This window comes from Xiphias gladius, chromosome 23 (assembly GCF_016859285.1).
Source record: "Xiphias gladius isolate SHS-SW01 ecotype Sanya breed wild chromosome 23, ASM1685928v1, whole genome shotgun sequence".
NCBI lineage: Eukaryota > Metazoa > Chordata > Actinopteri > Istiophoriformes > Xiphiidae > Xiphias > Xiphias gladius.
Window position 1 is genome coordinate 15186263 of NC_053422.1, and position 13690 is coordinate 15199952.

Here is a 13690-nt window from a genome sequence, read left to right on the forward strand (position 1 = left end):
CATTGTGAAGACAGTTTTGTTTTGTATTTCGATTAAACAGAGCAAAGAGATTCATTTAAAACTCACTGATACATTTTTATGCAAGTACTGTATTGTGTAGGCGTTTGAGTTTAAGCATTGCCTTTATTTATTTGGCTTGTGTTCTTCCCCTACAAAACAGAGCTCACCCTTTCAATGTGTAAGGAGATCTTTGTGTTGAGAGAAAACACCTTCACTAACTGTTCAACCACGCTGTGTCTCACTGTGAAAAAAAATTATTACCTCCATCGGGAATTTCTTTCTCCCTCTTATTCCAATAAACAGAATAAGTACAAGCATAAGAGGGCGATCACAGGGTGACAAGAGATTTTAATGACAAGTTCTGTTTCAGCTCCGCTTTGAATTTGAAAAGTCTCACTGTTCCCAAGTACAGAGTTGCAAGATTTAGTCCAAGAAAGTTCTGTTTCTGCTTCAAGACAGGCATCACTCACCATCATTTCAGGTCCTGTTTCACAACCATCCACTCTAATGGCTGCGGCCCACTCTTCAGTTTCTCTGGTCCAACATTTATTTTTTTTCTCCATTTCATGGATCAAAGTAAGTCCCGCTGTCCTCATGTAGGCCTAATTGAATTTATTTATCCTCCTAGGGATAATAGATGATGCTTATTGATGCAGCATGGTGTTTGGTCCCTATTCCCTGTCCTCGGCCCAGGGTTGGAGGTTCTGCAGGGCGTACAGGGAGGAGTTGTGGGCGCACAGTGGATCCGACACCGCTGATTCGCTGAGAGACTTCTGTAGGGCGGACTGCTGCAGCTGCAGGATGAGACGATTGGCCTGCTGACGCTCCGCCTCCCTCTCCTCAGCTGTCTGTCTCCTGAGGGAAAGCAGGAGAATACTTTTTTAAGATGGACAAATAAATAAAAAGTGGGGTTATATAACATTAAAGAACAGCAAGAGAGAGTCTAGAATTGTGAAAATGCACGGAAGCTTCGTGGAAGAGCTGTGCCAAGTTGTTCGAATAAAAAAAAATATAAATAAAAAGGATGTCTGCAGAGCGGTGGATGAAAAGATTTGTCTGAAGCATGGAAAATTAACAAAAACAAAAAAAAGGTGTCGCTGACTTCCTGTAATGCTTGGTAAAAGCTACATTTTGTAAATTTAAAAAAAATAATAATTTGGGGGTTATTAATATTGTACAAACTGTAGAGTTTGTAACTAAATATATTCGCGATGAAGAGAAAACAGAAAAAAATGCGAATAAAATTATATTAGGGCTGTTAAAAAAATGTGTTGCTGTTTGTCTCTATCCTTTAATTTTTTGTTCCGACTCGACGGGGTCATATAACAGGAAATTACGCGCGGGGTCATCTGCAAAACGAGGAAAGTTTGGTTTTTGAACAGGGCTCCTGAAACAGAGGAAAGCCTTCGAGGGAGAAGGCCATATTGCCCGTGTTCTCTACGGGCGCAAGTGTGCCGAAGTGCGGCTATAAATGTAAAGGCTGACAACCTGGACACAAGTGGGAAATTTCATACCAACCTCCACTTGGTCCTGCGGTTCTGAAACCAGGTTTTGACCTGCGCGTCCGTCATCTTCAGACTCTTGGCCAGAGCTGCCCGCTCGGCGCTGGCCAGGTACTTCTGCCGGTGGAAGCGCTTCTCCAGCTCGCAGATCTGAACTCTGGAGAAGGACGTGCGGGGCTTTTTCCGTTTGGGGGGTGTCCGGTTCTGGTACGGGTGTCCTATCCGCCGCGTGACGGCGAACGGCACGAGAGCGGCTGCGGGGAAGAGAGAGACACACAAACACACACACACACACAGGTGAGTGGAAGATGAGATATTGTAGCTACATCACCAAACAGACTAATTCACTGCCCGCTCTGTGTGGAAATTCAAGACCATATAGCACATTTATCTGACCTGTTTGACGGTGATTCCCCATTTACCTACTACCTACTGCTGTGTAGGCCACATATGAAATGTGTGAGATTAATTTGTGAGAGATGAGTCTGACCAAAGTATTGGAAACAATACAGTTATAAAAAACAAAAAAAACAAAATACTCGTCTTAAAGTTGTTTGGGATTTAACAGATGATCGCGGCACTGGTAATTACAGCTAGGACAGCAGGCCTGTTGGCCTGTTTATCGTCTCTTTACATACTGTATCTTAGGCCTTTGCCCGTAAAGGCTCCTATTAATCTACAATAAAACAGGCTGTATGGCTGCATGTGTGATACAATGTGTCAAATCAACTTTAATCCGCTTAATCTACACCTTAACTTTCTTTACCTTTTTGTTAAATACAGAAAACATCTCGCACCCTTTATTATTTTAGATTGCATTTTTAAAAAAAAAGACTTTTTCTATATTTTATGAAGTGAATTATTTGACAGCGTTGTAGTTTATTTTAATCTTATTTAGCCACAATTTAGCCTATTAATAACATTTTGTAATAACAATTTTCACGACAGCAGTAAATTATGACAGGGGCATGCTGTTGCTTTTGGTGCTTTAAAAACAAAGCATAAAAACAGTAGCTGTGTGACTGTACATTACTTGTTTTGCTTATATACGTGACGTGGAAATGAAATAGCCAAACCCTAAAACACGACAAAACGCTGACACAAGGTGTTTCTTGATATCTCTAAATAGGGTATACTCTGTGGTTTACAAATTTAATTTAAACTTGTATCCTGTTGTATGTCTTCCTCTGCTTTAATCCATTTAAATAATTAAAGTGAAAGCATTTCAGTTGGCTGTAAATAGCCTTTAAAAATATTTGGCACGGGCGTTTGTTGTTTTAAATGGCCCAGCAGCAGTTACTTACGTGTTAAACATGATACAATATTAATGAAGTGAACCCTTCAGGTCTAACAGCTGGCCTACCTGATATTCTGTCCTTGGCGAACCTATTTCCTATCCAGGGGAAGCACAGCCCTCCAAATCCAGGGACAGCGCCCTGGACGGAGGCTGGCGGTCCCGGGGCTGTCACGGGTCTGTGGGCTGGGACTCGAATCACTCCCCGGCTGCCCAGACTCCTGCTCTCTCCGTATGAACCCGAAGCCTCCACCGGAGGCATTATACCGGAGAGGGAGATAGATAGCGCGGTGTAAGAGGGAGCACTGGCCCCGGTCGGGCTTCCCAAACTGTAATAACCGTCCCCGCTGCTTAAATCTGATCCACTTTGCCTTCCAGCCGTGCGCCCGTTTTCTGGCTCTGTACCGGCTCCCAGGATCTGGTCGATGCCGAAGCTGATGGGCTCGTGATGGGCCGGTTTTGGAGGAGGGCTCGGCGCGCTGGGTGCTTGCTCCATTCCCGTCGCTCTGTCGCAAAAGGGACGGAAAAAAAAAAACAAAAAACTGAGCAGGATGTTTTCAGTCGGATTCACAACAGGGTCAAACTGTAGCAAAGGTCATCGCCAGTAGTGTCTCCATCGCTGTCCAGTCGCCTTCCTAGAATCCAGCGTGTCCTCGTTGTCTCAAACAGGCCTCTGTCAGAGGACTGGGGTCCTCTCTGCAAGCTGTGGTGAAAGTTTGATGGGCGTTTGGAGAGATGTGACGCTCTGTCCTCCTCTACGCGCGTCAAAACGCTCCGTCTAGCAGCTCCGTCCTCCTCCATCCCTCTCCACCTTTCATTGGCTGGCACCAGAATGACTGATTGAATGTTAATGGGGGTAGGCCCAGGATTTGGCACAATAACGAAGATTTCCCATAACCACGGGCATCAGCTTGTTATATATATATATATATATATGTATATATTGCATCTTCATGTCTTCTGAGTGAGTCACTATTGTGTATGTTGTCGTTTTTTATCATTATAGTGGAGATTAAGGAGCAAGGGACAACTTCATGGAAATTTATATTGCATATGTAAAAAAAAAAAAAAAAAAAATCACACAAGGGATCACAGAAGACAGATGTTCTCCTCCGCTGTTTGGTGAGGAACATTTCAACCAAATGGTATTTTGACAGCAATCTGTCAGCGCTCCGCTCGTCCCCGAAAATGTATTCACTATGAACGGGTTTATAAGTTTTGGTGACAAATGATATCAGTTGGAAAAACTTTTTACTCACCTCAGAGTCTGATGAATTGATACCACTTTTCAGGCGAGACGCAAAGTGCGCATCATTTGTCCTCTTGCCGTCTGTGTCACCTCTTCGGTCTGTAGCATTTGACACATGTGGAATGCACGGGAATAATAAGTTCATACGAAAACTGGTTGAAAGCTATTAGGGAAAGCTTTATAACCTGAAGACTATTTATCATAGATATATTATGAATGAGAGACCAAAAAGAAGAAATGTCAGCCTCAGTGCATTTTCCTTTTAATTTAAATCCCCCAAATCACCCACTCCTTGTAATCAAATGCGGAGAGTTATTTTTCTTTTTCATTGACATTCGCCTGCACTGTGGCGTTTACTGTTACACTGTTAAAATGTTGAATTATTATGGTGAAATAAGAAAATGCCCGTCCCCCACCCAAGTATTCATAATGCATTGGATTTAAAGCCCTAATAAAGCCTCACAACCAAATGCAGTATAGTCATATTCTTGTTTATTCATGTGGGTTTGATGCCTAGTTATAGAAAAAAAAATGTTTTAAATTACTGAAAAACACTTAATGATGCATTCCAACTGCCTTCATTAATTATGGTATGTATAGTGAGATAATTGAAACAGAATAAAAATGGTAAAGCCTTGACAATGACTTTTACCAGTGCGTAATTACTCACATCCAATTCATGACATGGGAACCCATGGCGTATCCCTTTAAAATAAAAGGACGGCAACCTTATTGAACATTGGCAGTGAATCACCAGCAACTATTGAGCGTGGCAAAGCCTTACGTGGCCCTATTTGTTCCTGATAGCCGGTGCCACATTAAATGACCTGACAAGGGACGGCCATGGGCTACTTCAGATAAAGTGTCCGGGCTCTGGAAGCTGCTAAACGCTCAGATTCAATGTAACAGGCGCCCAAAGTGACCGGATAATCTCATTTACACTAACTTGTCTCTGGGTCAGAAAAAATTGCGTGTCGGGTTTGGATGCGGCAGGTGGCTTTATAGGCTATCACATTACAGTCCGTTAACAAACCAATACCCAACAAATTCATTAACCGACAATGGGGTTTAATTTTTGTGGGGCTTTTATATGTCCAACCTCTTCATAAATCATCGTTTTGTAGGCCTGTATTTTAATGTCCGAACTATGGAAATAATCAAATGTTAGTATGTAGGTTATGCTGTGTTCTTGTCAAAATGTTATGCGGGCTTTAATTGTCAGTCCATCAGTGTAATCACAATCCTTTATTTAAGAAAAGGCAGCCTGAATTGATCCGATAATGCTAAGCTGCATAAAAATCCCACAACAAAATAAAATAAAAAAAAATGGTTAAATCGTCGCTGGTGAGGTCATACGCTGTAAAAATCCAACGGAAATGCAAAGATGCTGTGGTAGGTAATATATATATCTTAGAGAGGATCTGCATCTCGCCCTTCACAATAAAGTCTCATGGAGCAATATGAGATGGGACAAGGCCCGAGGTGTTTGTTTGGCAATATGGACAGACTGAGTGTTGGCTGGTTCACCCTGCCATATGTGAGCTCACCGGTGGCTTTTGATGGGGGAGAATTGGTCTGTTATAGCTGTCATCTTTGTGGACATTTTTATGTTTCTCTTGATGACATTTGCAAAAACGGTTCCCCAACAGAAATGATGGCGGACGTTTTGAATCGAAAAACCCATATACAGCTAAATGTACTTCATCGATTGATAACAATTGCATGGCTACTATGAAGGGGGACGTCTCACAACTACAACACAACTGAACAATTGCTTCATGAAAATTAATAATTATTGCCGTTATCCTGACTCCTCTACAGAGGCGACCCTCCGGCTTGTACAGAGCAGACGGGGTCCCACTGGTTGCAGATGTTGGGTGTTAGTAATCCGGTGTAATCCAATGATTGTGAGTGATTAGGACACATTAGCTCTGACCTACCGGGATGCCACTGTGACACCGGTTTTCCAAAACATACCAGGAGAGGCCCCAGCCCATCTCCTCCCGGCCCTTGTGGATGTGTTGATGGTCTGAACACTGAAGACGTCGTCGGACCTTTTGGTTGCTTCATGATCACAGCAGAAAAGGTAAAAAAAAACCAAAACCAAACAAACAAACAAACAAACAAAAAAACAACAACGACACAGATACACCCCCCCCTCTGAAAAGCGGCACTGGGGTTAACTCGTTTAGACCAAAATATTTGGATACCGTTTCTGAAAAGCCTACAGCCCCGCACGAACAATTAAATTACACATCAATCCTCGTTTTTTTTTTTTTCACGGCCAATATAAAAGCCGACACGCCGATTCCAAAAGTCCAAAAAGAAACGACAACAAAAGAGTGAAAGAGTGCGATTTGTTTGAGAAATTACCGCTTGATCTGCATAATCGGGGGTCTGGGCTGCAGCTCGGTACCCGGGGGCTGCGTTTTTATTGCGCGTCTCTTTGCCGTTATCAATTTCAGCAGCGCGCCTGACTTTTTAAAAGGGGGACGAGGCCGGCTGCTTCTGAATAATGAATGACACGCTTTTATATTGTCGCTAAAGTGCCCGTGATGTTACAATATGAAAAGGCAGCGGTAAGTAATAGTGCATTTAAAGGGGATGTAGTGTATTATTATGATGTAAAAGAGAAGGGGAGAGGCGATAGAGAGAAGAAGATAAGTGGAGAGCAGCACCCAGAGAGAGAGAGAGATTGTTTTATTACAATAAGAGAAGATGAGTTTGCCTCCCAGCGAAATGGGGACCAGTTAATGAAACTTTACCGCAGCTAACGATTTCCCCTCCCTCGCTCTAAAAACCGCCCTTATGAAATATTTAAACTATTTAATATAGGTAGTATTAAGCTGAAAGACACTGGCATCGGCCATCTGACAACATTTACAAGGCTGTGGATTTTTTAAAGTTTGGTAAACTAAGCTTTACGGCCCGCTTTCCCTCGACCCACACACACACACACACACAACAGAAGTCGTGTAGTATATCGGCTTCACATTGAGTGCAATATAGTGAAAATGTGTTTTGCTGTTGGAAGACTTGATTTAGTCTAATTTACACTTTTATCTATACCACGCCATGTTTCTTTTCGCACAGAGATGCTGCAGGCTCATTCTATCAATACAAGCCTGTCTTGTCCATAATGGGTAGGAATAGCCTAGCATGGCCCCAGTGTGGGGGTGGGGGGTGGGTGGGAGGGATAGTGTTTCATATTGACATGCTCAGTGGGATTGTTGGATGAGAAGAGAGGAATGGGATCCCCCATCGGGGACTCGGTCGGGACCATCATCATCCCTGGGCTGTCACTGCATGGACCACTGCTCTGTGTGGACACAGTTTATCTGCTAGACACTTAAAAAGCAGATAAGCCACGTAAAATGAAATTGTAAATGTCAGATACATGGCCTGGCAGATATCACAGGATTTTAATTTTAATTTTAATTACCAAATGTGAAGGCTGTCACTGCAAAATGTTCTGTTTATTGGAGCCAACATAAGTCATATCATATCTCTACATGATAGATGACAGCAGGAATGTTGCTCCTTAAATGACGTAGCAGCTGGTTAGAAAAGCGTCAACTTACTTAAATACAGCAGTAGGGGATAATTTGAAATCTACATATGGAAGCAAACAGCAACTAGTAAAGCAACTTTCAATATGGTCTTCTGGTATACAAATCAGTCATGTTAGCTTTCTTTTTGTCAAGTATCAGGATGCACATTTAACCACATAAAGATGCCCTGATACGGTAGATATTGGATTCAGCGAACATCGCATTGTAGTTACACTCGAGGAGCAGTGGGCTTCGACTCTGTGTGTGCGTGCGTGAGGGTAGACCATGTTATCCTGTCTGATGGTTGAATGCATGGCTGCCTCTTCACGCTGGTTAAAAGTCAGAGAGGGAGGGAGAGAGAGGAGGATGGAGAGGAAGAGAGTGAGAAAGGGAAGTAAGTAACCGCACAGACTTGAATTATAGGGATGGACGCAGAGCAGAGAGCAAGAACAGGATGGATGGATGGCTAAGATTGAGATGTGAGAGAAAGAGTTAAAGCATTAATGGGGATCATTTGGGGCTGATGATAATTGAGCACATGGCTTGAGTTTGTATAAGAGGATTCCCAAAGCATTGTCTCGTCTTTATGTGTGTGTGCCTGCACTTTTGAGAATGAACCTCTGTCTTATCCGTTCTGAGTGCTAAGTAAAAGTATCTGTGCTGTTTTTGTGGAGACACTTTTAGCTTTTGATCATACTCAGTAGCTTTCAGAGGGATCTGCCATTGACAAAATGACTGATGTAATTAATAAGTAAGTGTGTTTGCTATTGCTTTAATGACTTATGACTGATTTATGAGTGTGTGTCTCAGAAAGCGTGCCAGTGTGGGTTTGTGTTTAAGAGCAGCTGAGTGCTCCTGAACGCCCCTGGTCGTGGCGCTAATGTGTTAATTCATTACTGCTTGTAGTCAGTTGCATTGTGTCAGTGCTGTGTTTTCTGTCTCTCTCTCTGTCTGTGTCCTCTCTGCTTCATAAAAGCCGATTAGCCTGCATGTCACCGCCGTTCCACCCATTCTCTCCTGCCTCTTGACCTCCTCACCCCTCCTGTTGCCTGCCTGCGGGGTGCTCATGAAGGGGAGGAGGGGAGGGAGGGACAGAGGACCAGCTGCCACCAGTCATAGTGCTCTACTGCCTGGCAGAGGGAGCTACTCCAGCCCCCTGCTTCGCTGGGCCTTCTGGCCCCTCAGGGTGGAGGGGGGGCACCAGCCTCATGCCACCAGCCCCACCTGTCTTGCCCCAGGCAAAGGAGTGTGACCGATTAGACACACACGCTCAGACATACACAGTCACACATGCATATTACTGCCAGATGACCCCAAAAATGTCAACTCTCCAGTAACTTTGATTTGATCCAATGTACTTTGAAAATATTTCATAAGCTGCTGAATTTTTCAGTAGTACAAGTAATCCTTCGTTTGAATTAAAAACATGGATACAAAAAGTTGTTTTGTACACCTAAATGTACCCAGCAATACGCTTTTATGTAAATACAGCTCCATACACACTCACAGATTTCCTTGATACACATGCTCAACACACAAGCACACACACACACACACACACACGCATGCACGCACACTACACTGCACCCCTCCTCACGCGCACACTTGGATACACAGAGGCACTTTGCTGTGAGGCGTGAAAGAGCGAGAGCTAAGTGAGGCCACTCCAGAGCTCTATTTTCTATATTGATTTCCCATTATCAGACCCCAGTCCCTGTGGAGTCATTAGTGCCGGGATCAAACAGACAGACAGAGAAGGAGACTAATACCAGTCACTTACTCCAGCACAGGGAGATCACCTTACTTCCCTGAGGGTAGGAAGGCCAGAGAGGAGCAGAGGAGGAGAGAAATCGAGGAGGGGGGGGGGGGGGGTAGTAGACGGACGAGTGCAATGGGCTAACAGATGGAGATGGCGATGTGTAGAGAGAGAGGAAGAGGAAAGAGGTGGGGTTTTGCAGTGGAACGTTCACGGGTAAATGGTAGACACTCTTTGATCACTTTATTTGGCTGTTCTGTTTTGTCTGTCATGGCGGAAATGTCTCACTTTCTTGCTGTCTGTTCTACTTTACAGCTAAGCTTCCATTCGGTCTCAAAACCATGGTTGCCTTTTGTTATTACTTAATTCAAGTTCCAAATTTTTTCAGAGATGGGTGACTTTTCTCTTTGTCCAACCTTGTAAAATGTAGCCAATATAGCTCCTCGTCCTCCTCCTCTGTCAATAATTTTGTGGTAAAGACGCAATGATGAATGGTTTTCATGTAGCCCGCAGCTGTCCCCACATCAGAGGGAGACAAAGGGAGAGAGAAATAGGGAGAGAGACACAGTGAGAAAGAGTGAAAGAGGAATATGAAATGTGAGATAGTCATTTTGGTCCCTTGCTTCATAATTTCTGTGGATGTATTTATTCTCTATGGATTCAGGGGGAACAATGAATTCGTAGTATGAATCAACACCATCCATCTTATTCACTTCTGCCTGCCAGTGAGCCCTGGAAGTGGTGTTTAGGCTTTATTCCACACACATACACACACACACAGCTCAGATGGGGGTGACCCTGGCCTGACCCCCCTGCTGACCCCCAATCTGTTCCCCAACCTCACACCATGAGAGACCGGGGCACACCGGGATAGGGACACACACGCTCAAAGACACACACACACGTTGGCATATCACGCATTGTGTGATCTGATGGATATCTCCTCAGACAGTACCATGTGTGTGGGCAGTGTGAATGTGGACAGCGTGTGTATGTGTGTGTAAGTCTAAATGTGTGTAGTGTTGTACCCTCTGCCCCCTCCCACTGGTGTTAATTGATTCTTGGTGCGCTTTGGTGATTGGTGTGAGGACCCCTAGAGGCGGGCCCAGTCTCCTCCAATGCCCCCTCCCCATTGGTGTAGCACCTCACATGCACATGCACATGCACATGAACATGCACATGCAGTACACACTACACAGATATACAGTGTATTGTATGTCACTCTATATTCAGTATATGTCCACAAACTGCTCGTGGTACATGTGTTGATTGTACATGCAAATGTGAAAAAACTCACACACACGCACACGCAAACAGGGACACACACGCAAACATTCACACACACGCAAACACACACACACACACACACGCAAACACACACACACACACACGTCTTTCAGGGGGTTTTCACACCCTAGTAAAGAGGAAGCTGGCTAGCTGATACGAGCAGATTGCAGATCATATGAGATGATCCACATAGAAAAAAATCAGTGTCTTAGAGGTGATTCATGAACAATATAGGTGGGCTTAGGTGTGTGTGTGTGTGTGTGCGTGTGTGTGTGTGTGTGTGCGTGTGCGTGTGCATATGTGTGTGTGAGGGAGACTGAGGGAGAGAGCCAGAAAGACAGTAAGAGAGATGAATCTCCGGTTATTAATTTCCAGCCGCGGCCCCTGGGTGAGATGTTAATATAGGGCTGATTGTGACTAATTTCTTATTAATTGCCATCAGCGATTACACAATGGCCAGTAATGTGGCTAATTTGTTGAAATGAATTTGGTTTTCTGAGGCATTTTAATTGCTGCAGGTGGGCAACGTCCTCCGCACAGTCGCTTTTGTTTTTCAGCAGGAAACTTTTGAAGTTGTGCTGCTGCTGTATGTGACTAGTATTAGTAATATAGTGTGAATATTGCATATTACAGTAACAGTATATTATGTTTACATAGAATATGTCTGTGCATGCTTTGTATGTGTTTCTGTCTCTCTGTCTGAAGACATGCACACAAACAAATCTTTGCAGCGTTGTTGCAAATGCCATTGATATCTTATTCATCAGGTTTACGCATCCTCCTACTTCCATATATCGCTACATGTTCATGATCATTGCAGTTGGGATGAAGGGACATTTAAGTTGGTGCCTTTGTTTGTCGAATGTTTATAGCTTCCGTTAGCACAGTCTCAACGACCACTGAGGAGCCAGTAGATACAAAATCCAAATCCCGCTATAAAAGAGGAGATGCCCTCTGGGCAGCCATAGCTCATAGTTGGCCTGATTTAGTGGCAGCCAGGAATCTGGGCTTGAATAAAGACAGAGAGAGCGAGGGCAGAGTGGGGGAGAGAGAGGGAGAGAGGAAAAGATAGCTCCCTGTGTGATAAATAGCCCCGGCTCTCTCTATTGCATTAGCCGTCCGGGCCGATAGATTGCGAGCCCAATAGACCCAGACGTATGCGATTGGTTTCTCATATAAAAGTTGCATATTAAATTCCTTCACAGGACTGTGCCCCTCAAGCATGAAGGAGGGAAGGAAGAAATGAGAGTTAAAAAGCAGAAAATGGAGAAAGGAATGGAAGAGCAAGAAAAAGGCTTTTTATGAGAGGCAAAATGAAGGCAAAGAGTTGGGGAAGGTGGAGAAGAAGGGGAAAAGATAATGGCAGGAGAAAAGTAGCTTGATGGTAGAAAAGACAAATGGTGATGTCATGTATTTAATAAGTCCGTGGATATTGGGCGATGAGTACGACTGTACGTCCATTTAATCAGTATTGCTTCCCAATGAAGATTTCTCTCTTGTTTTCACTCACTCCCCCCTTCTTCTGTTCTCAGCCGTTCTCCACATGCTAACGACCTCTCTAATTGTTTCCAAGCTCATTAAGATGCTGATGTTTTAATAGTAATTAATCCGTCATTTGCCTACATGCAAACACGGGCCACTGAGGTTTGTTCTACGCTGTTTCAATACACTGATAATGCAGTGTCCTAGTCAAAGGAGACAATATCCTGCTAATTTAGCTCATCACTGTTAATTGGTTGTTAAGTGCCTTTAATTACCAAGCAGGCTTTGGGATTTGGGTCGGCAGAAAGAGGGGGATCGCTATGATTTTCCCTGCCTCTCTAATGGATCTTGTGTGAACTTTGAAAACAGGAATAAATGACCACAGGGTGAAAAGAGACACGCATTGACCCTGTTCTGTTTTCTATCTGCGCGGTTTTCTCTTTCCTCATTTTCTTTTTTTCTTTTCCTTCCATTCCTCTGTCCTCCTGTCCCTTCCTTCATCTCTGTCTCACTCCCGATCTCTTTCTCCAGATATTATTAACTCATTAAGTTTTTTTCATTATTTTTAATAAAAGATGAGTTATGGCTTTAGCCTCACTGTGGCAGCATCCCCCCACACCCTCCTCCCTTCCTCCTGTCTCCCTTCCCCTTCAACCATTTACCCCCCCCCAATTCTGTTCATCCCCCCATTTTATCGTTCTTTCTTGGCCATATTGTGCTGCCTCTGATACGTTTGACCCCTGAACTGCAGTTTCTGACCTCGGTGTTGCTGGTTACAACCTTCTGTCCGTCTTCTTTGCTTTCGCCACACTACTCACATCTATCAATCATCTCTCTTTCTCATAGTGCTGTGCAGTCTTTAGATGGCATTCATAAGATTTATGATTCATGATTCTCTTCTTCTGTGTGTGAGTTTGAGAGAGAGAGAGAGAGAGAGAGAGAGAGAGAGAGAGAGAGAGAGAGAGAGAGAGAGAGAGAGAGAGAGAGAGAGAGAGAGAGAGAGAGAGAGAGAGAGAGAGAGAGAGAGAGAGAGAGATGTCAATGACAGTTGAATAATGACAATGTCTATGATTGATAGCTTATACTAGAGCTGGTTGGGTGTGTGTACTGTATTTGTGTGTGTGCACATGTTAGAGTGACAGAAAGAGAGTTTATATGTTCCGTTTTCCCCCACATTAATCTGATGTTAAAGAAACAATGATAAATGGTTTTCATGTAGTTTGAGCTGTCAGTGGTCAGTCTGGGAAAAAAAGGGAAGGAGAAAGTAGCAAGTGGCCAGAATCACCAAGGGACACATAATGTTTATGTAGGAATAGAGGGACTCCGGGAGATGAAAGCATAATAAGTGTCTTTCAGTTAGAAAAGGACAGTTGTTAGCCACAGTGGTTTTTCAGCCATGAAAACCCTAAATGAAACATGTACTGCATCTGTTAGTCATTTTCTTGGCACTGAGTCACATTTTAAAAAGCCTTTTAATCGTCTTTTATATCAACTTAATTGATGTATTTGTATTTGTCACTGTTATAATGTTAATAAAATACCCATATGCTACATATACATGGATAGAGT

At 43.5% G+C, this 13690-nt stretch overlaps 1 protein-coding gene across 1 annotated transcript; it reads right to left on the reverse strand.

The window, feature by feature from the left end:
* Positions 1-154: 154 nt before the first annotated feature.
* On the reverse strand, positions 155-3333 carry LOC120785387 (T-cell leukemia homeobox protein 3-like). Its single transcript, XM_040120075.1, has 3 exons — positions 2866-3333; positions 1519-1756; positions 155-855 (listed from the first exon to the last, which is right to left on the reverse strand). Exons 1-3 carry the CDS (start codon positions 3290-3292, stop codon positions 672-674), a joined length of 849 nt encoding a protein of 282 aa, XP_039976009.1. The 5' UTR covers positions 3293-3333; the 3' UTR covers positions 155-671.
* Between the last annotated feature and the right edge of the window lie 10357 nt (positions 3334-13690).

Excerpts from the sequence above, each read along its gene's own strand:
- LOC120785387 (XM_040120075.1), bottom strand. The coding sequence starts at position 3,292 with ATGGAGCAAGCACCCAGCGCGCCGAGCCCTCCTCCAAAACCGGCCCAT. Across the intron at positions 1,757-2,865 it reads CGCCAAGGACAGAATATCAG|CCGCTCTCGTGCCGTTCGCC; the intron begins GTAGGCCAGCTG and ends TCTTCCCCGCAG. Across the intron at positions 856-1,518 it reads AACCGCAGGACCAAGTGGAG|GAGACAGACAGCTGAGGAGA; the intron begins GTTGGTATGAAA and ends GCTTTCCCTCAG.